The sequence below is a fragment of the Microcaecilia unicolor genome, chromosome 8, assembly GCF_901765095.1.
Source record: "Microcaecilia unicolor chromosome 8, aMicUni1.1, whole genome shotgun sequence".
NCBI lineage: Eukaryota > Metazoa > Chordata > Amphibia > Gymnophiona > Siphonopidae > Microcaecilia > Microcaecilia unicolor.
In genome coordinates this window covers 19,524,192-19,537,945 of record NC_044038.1, presented here as the reverse complement: position 1 = coordinate 19,537,945, position 13,754 = coordinate 19,524,192, and the positions used below count along the sequence as shown (strand labels likewise).

Genomic DNA, 13,754 nt, shown 5'->3' with positions numbered 1-13,754 from the left:
GGTTCATTTGCCCTCTGCTCGTAAATGTTTAGAATACTTGCATATATGTACATATGTGTGCACTTGTGCACATATAAGCCAACAGTGGGGGCATAATCGAACGGCACCAGCCATCTATATGGCCGGAGCAGCAAAGAGCGGTCCCGAACCGTATTATCGAAAAAGATGGCCGGCCATCTTTCATTTCGATAATACGGTTGGGGCCGGCCAAATGTCAGAGATGGCCGGGTTTGAGATGGCCAGCATCGGTTTTCGCCGATAATGGAAACCGATGGCAGCCATCTCAAACCCGGCCAAATCCAAGGCATTTGGTCATGGGAGGGGCCAGCATTTGTAGTGCACTGGTCCCCCTGACATGCCAGGACACCAACCAGGCACCCTAGGGGGCACTGCAGTGGACTTCCAAAATTGCTCCCAGGTGCATACCTCCCTTACCTTGTGTGCTGAGCCCCCCGCCCCCTCCCCAAAACCCACTCCCCACAACTGTACACCATTACCATAGCCCTTAGGGATGAAGGGGGGCACCTAGATGTGGGTACAGTGGTTTTGTGGTGAGTTTTGGAGGGCTCACATTTACCAGCACAAGTGTAACAGGTGGGGGGGGATGGGCCTGGGTCCGCCTGCCTGAAGTGCACTGCACCCACAAAAAACTGCTCCAGGGACCTGCATACTGCTGTCATGGAGCTGGGGATAAATTTGAGACTGTCATAGAGGCTGGCAAAAAAGTTGGGGGGGGGGGGGTTGGGTGGGAGGGGGTGGTCATCTGGTCAATTGGGGCACTTTTTTGAGACTTGGTCCTCAAAATAAATGGACCAAGTGAAGCCAGCGAAATGCTCCTCAGAGCCGCCTTCCTTTTTCCATTATCAGCTGAAGCTGGCCATGTCTTAACAACGCCCCCGTCCCGCCTTCCATACCCTGCAGAAACGCCCACTTTAACTTTGGCCAGCTCTGCGACGGAAAGCAGTTGGAGCCGGCCAAATTCGGCTTTCCATTATACCGACTTGGCCGGGTTCAGGAGATGGCCGGCCATCTCCCGATTTGTGTAATGTACTGCCCCTAAATTCTAACACGTTCAGGCAAAAAAATGGACGTGCTCAACGGAGTGGAGATGGGCGTTTTGTGGGCATTCAAAAATCTACATGCGTGGTTATAAAATATGGGCCGCTGCGCATAAATCTACATGCAGGGATTTGCGCCAGCTTTTCGTTGGCAATACCGCACGTAGATTTACATGCGGTATTTCGAATATGCTTGGGCGTAATTGCCTAATGCGTGTTAATTTTAGTCGCCATATATAGAATCGGGACCAAACGATTGAAATATAGACCGTGGAGGATCATAAGAACCATAAAAGTCCATATGCCCAATGTAATTCCTTGTGCAATCCCATAATCCCCCGTTTTTCTCCGGCTTTTCCTCACTTCTTCGCAGCTGAAGATCTTTTGAGCTTATCCGGGGTTTCCAGGAATTCTGTTACTGCTTTTGCCTCCACCACCTCCCCCGGGAGGCTGTTGCTATAGTTGCATTTATAAGGTGCCATAAAGAACAGGAGACTGGGAAAGAGAGGGAACAGGACAGGGGGAACAGCACCAGAGGAAAAACCGACCTGCCTTTCTATGCTAATTTTTTAAGTGTCAAATATCATTGCATAGCTTAGTTACTCAGGACACCAAATGGCTAATTAACTCTTCTGTTCACTGCAGTACAAGAAATCAAACAGTCTGAAAGAGAGAAACAATCACATTAGTATCTACTTCTTTCACCTGCTGTTATCATCACATTTTATGCCGCACATAACAGAAATCGCAATGCTTAGATGCCGACGGTTGAGCACACCGCTTCAACCACAGAATTACCAATAAAATATACCGCTGTCATGCTGTAAAATAATGAGATGGAAATTTCAAGCACACAGAACTGTGCACTGGTCAGTTGGGTGGGCGCAGGACTTACGCCCACAATTTTTTTTTTGTTACATTTGTACCCCGCGCTTTCCCCACTCATGGCAGGCTCAATGCAGCTTACATGGGGCAATGGAGGGTTAAGTGACTTGCCCAGAGTCACAAGGAGCTACCTGTGCCTGAAGTGGGAATCGAACTCAGTTCCTCAGGACCAAAGTCCACCACCCTAACCACTAGGACACTCCTCCACTGTTGCTACTATTTGAGATTCTACGTGGAATGTTGCTATTCCAGTAGCAACATTCCATGTAGAAGTCGGCACTTGCAGATCACCAATGTGGCTGCGCAGGCTTCTGCTTCTGTGAGTCTGACGTCCTGCACGTACGTGCAGGACGTCAGACTCACAGAAACAGAAGCCTCCTGCGCAGCCTTCTACATGGAATGTTGCTAGTGGAATAGCAACATTCCATGTAGAATCTCCAATAGTAGCAACATTCCATGTAGAATCTCCAATAGTAGCAACAGAATCTCCAATAGTAGCAACATTCCATGTAGAATCTCCAATAGTATCTATTTTCTTTTTGTTACATTTGTACCCTGCGCTTTCCCACTCATGGCAGGCTCAATGCGGCTTACATGGGGCAATGGAGGGTTAAGTGACTTGCCCAGAGTCACAAGGAGCTGCCTGTGCCTGAAGTGGGAATCGAACTCAGTTCCTCAGGACCAAAGTCCACCACCCTAACCACTAGGCCACTCCACAATGGTTCTGTGGTAAGGCGCTTTCACAGATGTCCAAAGAAAATGAAAGTCCTAACCCAGATCTGCGCGTGAACCAGAATGTCGTTATACGCAAAAATATTAAAATCTCCTGCACGTAAAATTTTTACAAGGCTGATATTTAGTTACAGAGCAATATTCGGGTTCATACACAGATTTGTTCTAGCACTTTCATCTTTTTTTCTTTCAGATAAAATGCGCAGAGCTGTTGAAGGCAACGAACTAGTTCCATAAAAAAGAAAGCTGAGGCATTTAAATCCCCAAAACTTGTATTAAATCCTTCAACTGATCTTTATATGCAGGCCCTGGACCTGATGATAAGTTTTTTGCACTGTGCACGCATCAAAATCCCCTCCAGCTGATATTCAGCCTAGGGGAAGCTGGCCGGCTAAGTTCCACAACCGGTGCTGAGCAGGGCCGCCGAGAGACTGGGCCAGGCCCGGGACAAGGCCCCCCCCCCCTGCCACCAGGCCCTCTCTTCACCCCCGGGCCCTCTGCACTGACCTTAAGCTCCTCACCTTCAAAGGTGCAGCAAGCAGCGACAGACCACTCCTTCCTTCTATGTCCTGCCCTCGCCAGTTACGTCAGGCGAGGGTGGGACACGGAAGAAAGGAATGGTCTGATGCTGCTTGCTGTGCCTTCGAAGGTGAGGCACTTAAATTCAATGCCAGACAGCGACGGAGGACGGGCGGGCTGGACTGCGACAGCAGCGATGCCCCCCCCCCCTCCAGGCCCGGGGAATTTTGTCCCCCCTGTCCCCCCCTCTCGGCAGCCCTGGTGCTGAGCCTGGATATTCAATGCCGGGTTGTTTCCGGTGACCGGCATGGAATGTCCATGGGGTGTTGGCTAACTTAAACTTAGCCAGCCACCATAGGTGCCTATGCATGTCCAACACGCACCAATTTGGAACTACTGCCCTCGTGGTCCGGGTTGTAATTCCATTTTTTACATGTGTCCAATACACACGCCAAAAAATATTTTTCCATTTTCCAATGCGCGGTGCTAACTGGGCGGTAATCAGCAGTGTACACACGCTGACGATTACCACCCAGTTAACGCTTGAAACCTTACTGCTAAGTCAATGGGTGGCGATAAGGTCTCAGACCCAAAATGGATGTGCGCCAATGTTTATTTTGCCGCACATCCATTTTCAGCCAAAAAAAGGCCTTTTTTACAGGCGTGCTGAAAAATGGATCTGTGCACATCAAAAACACGCACCTACACTAGCGCAGGCCATTTTTCAGTGCACCTTAGTAAAAGGACCCCTAATTTAATATTCAGCACTGGCCAGTTAAATTTCTAGTGGCCAAAGATAGGACTGCTATTTGTGCAGTCCGACTGGCCACTAAACTTAGCCAGCGAAGCACTAAATATTCGCGGCTAGCCGGTTATATCACGTGATATAGCCAATTAGCCACTACGCACTAAAGGCCAAATTCTATAAATGGTGCCTTAAAAATTGGCGCTTAAAAACCATGCGCTTAGCGCAGTTCTATAAACTATGCCTGAATATTAGCGCTTAGCTGGCGAAAGGGTCTTTTTACTAAGGTGCACTGAAAAATGACCTATGGTAGTGTAGGCACAGGTTTTGAACTTGCACAGATCCATTTTTCAGCGAGCCTGTAAAAAAAGGCCTTTTTGGGGGGGGGGCCGAAAATAAATATTGGCACGAGTCCATTTTGGGTCTGAGACCTTAAGCCACTCATTGACAGAGGTAAGGTCTCACATGATAAGTGGGCAGTAATTGTCAGTGCGCATACACTGTCGGTTACTGCCCGGTTAGCGCTGCGCGTTTGAAAATAAAATTTTTCATCACGCATATCAGACGCATGTAAAAAATGGAATTAACTCCCGGGCCACGCGGTAGCCAGGTGGTAGTTCCAAATTGGTGCATATTGGATGTGCATAGGTGCCTATGCGGCTTAGTAAAAGGGCAGCTAAGCGTTATTTAACCAGCCAGCAGCGCTGAATATCGGCCGGCCTGTTTACATCTGTGCATTGTGGAGGAATACGTAGAGGGGCATTTTCGAACGGGGACAACCATCTCTAAGAACAGTGCCACGAAGGGGCGGGGAACGCGTATTATCGAAACAAGATGGACGTCCATCTTTTGTTTCGATAATACGGTCGGGGACGCCCAAATCTTGACATTTAGGTCGACCTTAGAGATGATCGTCCTCGGTTTTCGGCGATAATGGAAACCAAGGACGTCTATCTCAAAAATGTCCAAATCCAAGCCCTTTGGTCGTGGGAGGAGCCAGCATTCATAGTGCACTGGTCCCCCTCACATACCAGGACACCAACCGGGCACCCTAAGGGGCACTGCAGTGGACTTCAGAAATTGCTCCCAGGTGCATAGATCCCTTACCTTGGGTGCTGAGCCCCCCAAATCCCCCCCTCCTAGGTCCACCTGCCTGAAGTACACTGCTCCCACTACAACAGCTCCAGGGACCTGTATACTGCTGCGATGGACCTGAGTATGGCATTTGAGGCTGGCATAGAGGCTGGCAAAAAAGTATTTTTAAACTTGTTTTTTATGGTGGGAGAGGGTTAGCGACCACTGGGGAAGTAAGGGGAGGTCATCCCCGATTCCCTCCGGTGGTCATCTGGTCAGTTGGGGCACCTTTTTGAGGCTTGGTCGTGAAAAAAAATGAACCAAGTAAAGTCGGCCAAGTGCTTGTGAGGGACGCCCTTCTTTTTTCTATTGTCGGCCGAGGATGACCATCTCCTAATCACGCCCCAGTCCCGCCTTCGCTACCCTGCCGACATGCCCCCGTGAACTTTGGTCGAGGGTGTCAAAAAATCGATTTTCGATTATGCCAATTTGGATGACCTTGCGAGAAGGACGACCATCTCCCAATTTGTGTCAAAAGATGGGCGTCCTTCTCTTTCGAAAATAAGCGCGCTAATGGCCTTATTGCCATTCATTTTAATGTAGTGCGCACCCATGCCTACCGCGCGAGTTAACTGCCTCAGTGAACCCCTTTCTGCATGAAGCAACCAGTAACATGCACACAGAATTCTCATTGACTGCGCAATTCTGCCTGCGGTAGCGTTCTGTATCAGCCTCTTAGAAAGTTCCAGCCTGCATTTAAAAACAGTGGAAAAGGTAAACTGTAGGTTTCAGATGATCAGCCCGATTTGCGCTGGGCTCAGTTTTGAGAGATACAGTTTAAGAAAAGCGGGGGTCCCTGTCTCTGTGTTGTCTGAAACCCACCCATTCACTGCCACCACTTTCTCATCCAGGGTTTCCACCCAGACTGCTCCACTCAGTGAAATGTTCTTTGTTCCCAGAAAATCATTTAACAAAGGGGTCCCCGGAGCCCCCTCCCCCCCCCCCCCCCAGCATATCACAGCCAAGCTCTGACCTTAATATCTACCACATCATCCAGGACAGACATGGTTCAAAGGTTAGATCTCAGCTCCCCCAGTTTGCTCAGGGCTTAGTTACCATTTTATGCAGAATAATAGAAAAAGTTAATAAATCTCGCACTACTTAATTTATTGATGAACTAAGAAATACTGTTTAATGTGGAAAACCTAAGCAGATCAATAGCAGAGAACAGAAATAAGCGCCTGCTATTGGCACATCCGTATTTTAAGCCTAATTGCAGCCATATGCATTTTCTGAGGGCATCCGCACCTTCTAATAGCACCCTAGAGATTAAGGGGTTAATTGATGCAGCTGTTTACTTCAGACTCACGTGATTTGGACTGAAAATCTCTTGGGGCTTTTATTAACACAAAGCGTTTAATACAGCACTGAAGAGCACAATTTTTAACATTCCTTTTTGAATTAACTTAAACAGAAATACAGGACTTGTTACTTGCCTTTTTGAAAATAAAACTTTGCGATGGGTCCAACTGATTTGAGCCATGTGGAGTCATTCATTTACTTATTTTTAGTCTACACAAATGAACAACCTTCCCTCCCCAGCACGCTAACCATGACCAGGGGGACCCACTTTCTCCAGGGATGAAATGAAAATTCATTTCCCACATTCAGGGATTCCTGAGCTTCCGATTTTTCCTCTTTCTGGGGTCCTCCTTGTACTAAGCCGCGGCAAAAAGTGGCCTACGGTAGTGTGGGGGCGTGTTTTCGTTGTGCACCGAGCCAGTTTTTACCGCATCTGGGGAAAAAGATCTTTTTTCAATGGGTTGGGGAAAGGGCCTGCGGTAAAATTGAAACCAGCGTGCGCCTATTTCGAGCCTGAACTCTTAACGCCACTCATTGATCTAGCGGTAAGGGCTCACACACTTTATGCGCGGTGACTAGTTGGCATGCACCAACTGTCGATTAACGCCAGAAACACCGCGTGCATTAGGAAATAAAAAAATAATTTGTCCCGGCGGTATGGGCACACACCAAATCCAACATTTCCATCAGGAGGGCATGCTAGCCTGGCGGTAGTCTTGTTTTGGTGTGCGCTGCGCATGTGTAGAGCCAACTGAGCCTACTTGTAAAAGGGCCCCTCTGTGACTTTTGGCCCTGATCTGGGTGGACTGCTTATATGGCCTACTTTTCTTCATAGATTAGCTCCAGACAGGCACTTCCTTGGCTCCTAAATGTTAGGCCCCTCTTTATAGAACTGCCTTCATGGAGAGTGCAAGCCTCAGATAGAGGCTGACACGTTAAGAAATGATAAGAAAAGGCTGTTATCAAATGGGAATTAAAGTAAAGAGGCAAAGACAACAAAACAAAAGATTAAAGTGAAAAAAATAAGAGAATAAAGAAGCTGAAATTTGAAAAGAAGGAAGAAAAAAATGTAAGCGACAAGAGAGAGGAAAGGTTGAAACAATGAGTGGAAGGAGACAGAGAAGAGAGATTGTAGCTGTGTTTAATTCACATTTTACTTTTCTAAAGATTAATTGGAAAAGACACTTCATTACTCCCGAGAAATTTGTGTCTGAGTCCAAACACACAGTGAAAAAGTGTAATTAATGTGAACTTGGACGTAGAACTAATGGGAAACAAACTTCCATTTTATCACCTGAACTTCCAGCAACCAGAACCCCATCGGAATATAATCATTCTCAGCTAGACAAAAACTGCCAACTAACGTTAGGATGGAATGGATCCGTGGCCTATCATCTCTTGAGTTCTTCTCCTTTCTTCCACATGCACTCAGAAGACAATACTGAAACCCGATGACCAAGGTCAAGAGATTTGGAAGGATTTATTCATTTGCCATTAAAAAGCTCACAAACTAGCTTAATGAACCTGCAAGAAAGTATATTCCAGGTCAAATTTGTTTGGCAAGTAGTTTTTCCCCCACACAAATTACATTGCGGAATCCTGAAGCCAACAAAATCTACCTCAATGTTCAAGTGGAATTACCTGATTGGAAGGTTTCACAATTTATTTTTGTTACATTTGTACCCCACACTTTCCCACTCATGGCAGGCTCAATGCAGCTTACATGGGGCAATGGAGGGTTAAGTGACTTGCCCAGAGTCACAAGGAGCTGCCTGTGCCTGAAGTGGGAATCGAACTCAGTTCCTCAGGACCAAAGTCCACCACCCTAACCACTAGGCCACTCCTCCACTCCTGGCTTCAGTGCAAATCCTTGCAAACCAGTGAATGCACATCAAGGGCCATATTCTATATATGGCGTCTAGAAAACATGCGAGGAAAACATTTCCGCCTAAGCGTATTCTATAAGCGGCGCCTAGATTTAGGTGCGGTATATAGGACATGCTTAGTTGATATCCCAGCGCCTAAATCTACGAGTCTCCATTTACACCGAGGAAAATGAGGCGTAAATCCCGGCCTGTAGATTTAGGCGCAGAGTACCATATTCTATAACAACAAGTGTAAATTTTGGAACACCCACATAACGCCCATTTCCCTGCCCATAACCGTGCCCCCTTTTACCTGTGCACATTAAAATGTAGGTGTAGTGCGTTATGGAATACGCTTCAAGAGTTGTGCGCATAAATTCTAATTATTGTCAATTAGTACTTATTTATTTATTTATTTATTATATTTGTACCTCCGCGCTTTCCCACACAATGCAGGCTCAATGCGGCTTACATAGTAATTTGCAATACAAAGTTATAGAATAGAAATTTCAAAAACAGTAGTGAAACAATGTAAAGTTGGGCTTGGTAGTGTATGATAAGTTGAGCCTGATAATATATGACTAGGAAAAGCGAGGTTAGACAAGATAGGATAGTATGATTTGGGAGAAAAGGGGTAAGGAGGGATAGAAGTAAGGAGAGATGGAGAAGAGAAAGATGGGAGGTCCGTATCTAAGTCAGAACAGAATTGGGAGTGGAGGTTGGTAAGATTATGTTGGGTCATTAGGGTAGGCTTGCTTAAAGAGATTAGCTTTCAGCATTTTTCTAAAGGGTAAGTAGTCGTTTATTAATCAGATTGGTCTGGGTAGAGCGTTCCAAATCTGGCTACCCAAAAAGGAGAAACTGGATGCGTAGTAGGTCTTGTATTTAATTCCTCTGCAATTGGGAAGGTGTAGGTTAAGATAAGTTCGTGTTTGTTAAATGCTCTTAAAAATTCTGATTGGCTTGTTAAGCTAATTAAGTTATGTTACAGAATACGCTTGGATTTCGGTGTGGAATGCTAGGCGCGCTATATTGAATGCGGGGGGTAAATCTGTCAGGTTTTCCTAAGATTTGATAGCAAAACAATTAAAAATTCCCCAGAGAAAAAATAAGAAAAATCCTAAATTTGGGTCAGACTTGAACAGGGCTGAAATTTGTTAGAGTCAAGCTCCATATGCAGTTTCTGTACCTCTCTCTGCCATTGTTCAGAAATCTATAATTGTGATACTGAGGGGGAAATAATATTCATAGGGGTCCTTTTACTAAGGAGCGCTGAAAATGGCCTGCGCTGGTGTAGACGCATGTATTGAATGCGCGCAGATCCATTTTTCAGCGTGCCTGCAAAAAATGCCTTTTTTTGCTGAAAATGGATGTGCGGCAAAATAAAAATCATCACGTGTCCATTTTGGGCCTGAGATCTTACCGCCACCCATTGACTTAGTGGTAAGGTCTCACGCGGGGCACATGGTAGCCGGGCGGTAGTTCTAATTTGACATGCGTTGTACGCGCATACATGCCTACGCATCTTAAGGGCCCCATAGAGGGGCATAATCAAAAGGGACACCCAAGTTTTGCTGAGGACGTCCTCGCAAAACATCCCGGTGGATGGGCGGGGAAACCCGTATTATTGAAACAAGATAGACATCCATCTTTTTTGTTTCCCCAATCCCCACCAGCTGAAGCCTTCTTCAGAGCCGGTCTTGGACGTAAAGGAGCGTCAGCGTGCACAGGAGGAGCAAGAAGAAAGAAGAGCAGGGCAGCGAATGCGGCTGCGCCAGAGAGAGGTGCTGAAGAAGGCTTTGGCTGGTGGGGGTTGGGGACCCCCACCAGCAAAGGTACTTGTTTTTGGGGGGGAGCGACGAGGTGGTGAGGGGAAGCGGCAAGGAGGTGAGGGGGAGCAGCAAGGAGGCGAGGCGGTGGGAGGGCCAGGAGGTGAGGCAGCACCCAAAATGTGCCCCCAACCTTGGGCTCTGGCCCCCTCCCACCATGAGGTCTGGCTATGCCCCTGGCATAGACACTTATGCAGCTTAGTAAAAGGGCCACAAAGTTTGTAAGGGAGTCAGTTGGACCATTAGATCATCAGAGAGGATAAGTCCATGGCAGAGAGACTAAATGAATGTTTTGCTGATCACAGAGACTGAATATTGACCCAAAATATCTACTATGTTTTGAAAGATGACTTTATATTCCACCCAATGATTTTTGGCCTTTTCATCTGAAGAAGCATCTCATTACATTGTGTTATTCAGAGAATAGCCTGGACCTTGGACTATGAAGTGTGTCTGAACGAGGAAGTGATTGGTGCAGCTCAGCAAGGAAAACAGAAGGTAGGGTCTTGAGAGTTTGTTCCTCCCTCACCCAATACAATCTGAAGGTCTACAAGAACCTGAGTGGTGTAGAACGAGTAGAATTACATTGATTTTTTACTCGTTCCAAAAGTACAAAGACTAGGGGACACTCAAGGAAGTTACATGGAAGCACTTTTAAAACAAATAGGAGGAAATATTTTTTCACTCAACGAATAGTTAAGCTCTGGAACTCTTTGCCGGAGGATGTGATAACAGCGGTATCTGGGTTTAAAAAAGGTTTGGACAAGTTCCTGGAGGAAAAGTCCATAGTCTGCTATTGAGACAGACATGGGAAGCAACTGCTTGCCCTGGGATTTCTAGCATGGAATGTTGCTACTATCTGAGATTCTGAACGGAATGTTGCTACTCTTTGGGGTTCTACATGGAATGTTGCTACTCTTTGGGTTTCTGTCAGGTACTTGTGGCCTGGCTTGGCCACTGTTTGGAAAACAGGATACTGAGCTAGATGGACTATTGGTCTGACCCAGTATGGCTACTCTTATATTCTTATGTCAAGAGCCTGGAGTTTGCCCCTTCCCCACTCTGTGCATCTGTAGTGAAAGTCTTAGCCACCCAGGTGCTACATCCAATACAACTGGTACATAAGAGAAGTCTGGCCAGGCCAAGCCTAGTCAAGCACTCTCTTTCAGACGCAGTCACTTTCAGATCCAGCCTGAGATGAAAGACTCCTATTGATGAAACACAGTCTTTTACATTGTTCAAGCACTTGCAAAGTAACAAAGGACAAAACCAACATGGGTGAACTGAGCCATGAATGAACAGGAAATTTAGCTAAAGACCTTGTTGTGGTCATTTAGGAAAAGACCTTACAGAAAGGCATCTCTTTCCTCTATGTACAGTGTTTCAGCAGAGAGAAAAACCACTGCTAATTAGACCCTTACCCTATTACAGGAAAGGGTTGCGTGGTGGTGCGATTTAGTATAATGAAAATGTCAGTTTATTTGAAACCAAACTGCTACCGTTTGTCCCAGAGCCTAACTGGAAAAGCGAGCATCATCTAATCCACAATTGTTCAACACTGGTTCTTCACGGTGTGAGCATTTAGCTCAGTCTGCTTCTGGCATGTGTCACAAACACATATCACTCTCTCCAGATTTAACAAATCCCCTAACAGACTGACAGTTTTCTAGACTATTGACGTGTAGAGGAATTCTTTGCCATGGCCTAGTATTGTACATATCTCATTTATATATTTAGATTTTTGTGGTTTTTTTAACCCGTCTTTCCACTGGTGCTCGAGACAGTTAACAGTTTAAAACATAAGAAAATCCATGAACCTAGAGAGGAGAATTTTCAAGCCAGTTACAGAGTAATTGATGATAGTGTCAATGAAATCAGGAGTGAAATGGAATGGGTTCTTTATGCTTCCAAAAAAGTGCAAAGGCTAGAGGACGCACCATGAAACATTTGGTCACTTAATACATAATTAAACCTTGGAATTAATTTACCAGAGGATAAGATAAAAGCAGGCAGCACAGCTGGGTTTGAAAGAGGTTTGGGCAAGTTCCTGGAGGAAAAGTCCATAAACCATTATCAAGACACAGCTGACAAAAGGCGTTTCTTATCCATAGAGGTAAGCGGCATGGAATCTTGCTAATTTGGGGGCTCCTGCTAAGTACCTGTATTGACCACTGTTGGAAACAGGATACTGGGTTTCAAGGACCCTTGGTCTGACCCTTTAGGAAAGGTGGTCTGAAAATCACCTACTCTGTAAGCAGATGACAATACATATGAGGATCAACAACCCATATGCCTTTACCCATAGAAAAAAGAAATGTTCGGGGGTGGGGTTTCGTCAGTAGAGATAACAAAACATATAGTTCTCTGTTTACCAAGCTGCTGTAGCTGCTTAATGTTAGAATTATGGCGTGTTAATTGTTAACATGGGCCTGTGGTAACAATTAACACGGCTCTTTAACTGCATGCAGTAATTTCTGTGTTAATAACCACCTAATATGGCAAGGGGTATAGAATGGGTGGGGAATGCACCCTGTGTTTAATAAAGAGGTAGATACTGCATGTTAACTGTTAACTCGACAGATAAACAGGAACAGTTAATGTCATCTGAAGCAGTTTAGCTAACTACATCCCAGTAGCTGCCAGAGGCAAACCACTAACGCACAACTGTGGTAAAAGAAAAAGCGAGAGGCAAACCAAAAAGATGCATGAGGGTTGGTAACACCCAACAATACACGAATAAGTAAAATAAACACATTGGAGCCAACATTAAGACCGTGAGAGGGAGCCTGGCTAACTCCTGCGGTCAGTGGCAAGCCCAGAAACTCAATGCCATGGCCTTATCCAGTGACCTAAGAAAACAGCAGGGTAATCGATCTGCAAACTCCAAGATGGACACCAAACGAAGCAGATACGTATGTGGAAAACAATATTTAAATATTGTTTTCCACATACGTATCTTATCCAGTGACCTGGCATTGAATTTCTGGGATTTTTTAGCTGCTAAAACAGGGGCATGGCCAGACGTCAGCGGGAGGGGGGTCCAGAGCCAAAGGTGGTGGGGCACAGTTTAGCCTGCCTCCCCCAGCCGCCGACCCCCCTGCCACTTTTGGACCCCCCCCCTGCCACCAACCCTCGCCTGCCACTTTCGATCCCCCCTTCCTCCGCCACCGACCCTCCCCCGCCACTGCCTGGTACCTTTGCTGGCAGGGGTCCCCAACCCCCACCAGCCGAAGTCTTCTTCAGCATCAGTCTCCAGCGTCTTCGCTGATCTGTTTCTGTGAGTCTTGACTCCCAATGACCTGCCTGCCTCTCGTGGGCTAGATATCAGCTCCTATCAATTTAAGTGCACAACAGATGCTTAAATTTAGGTAAGCTGTTATATAAAATGAGGGGGATTATGCAGACAAGTTCTCGACATAAAATATATCAGTTCACATGACCCAAAATTGTAGCGCTGATGATTCATGTAAGGGTAATGCATTTGATATGTGGTTCACTCTAAAGTTAACTGCACCAGTCATTCTGAGTACTGACCAGTATGTGTTGTTTCCCAGGGAAAAAGTCACTGAAGAAAAAGTGGGTCTAATTCTCCGTAGGTACGCTTTTCCTTTGGGCAGTATTGAAAGGGAAGGAATCCAAGCTCTTTCTCTCTTCGAAAACTGGTGCAAAGTCTGTAGGGAAAAAA

At 46.0% G+C, this 13,754-nt stretch overlaps 1 protein-coding gene across 1 annotated transcript in view; it reads left to right on the top strand.

The window, feature by feature from the left end:
* LOC115475960 (lysosomal alpha-glucosidase-like) overlaps positions 1–13,754 on the top strand; it is a 178,873-nt gene that overhangs the window by 159,050 nt on the left and 6,069 nt on the right. Inside the window, 1 exon segment of the mRNA XM_030212050.1 lies at positions 10,490–10,567. Within this exon segment, the coding sequence (XP_030067910.1) occupies positions 10,490–10,567 (78 nt within the window).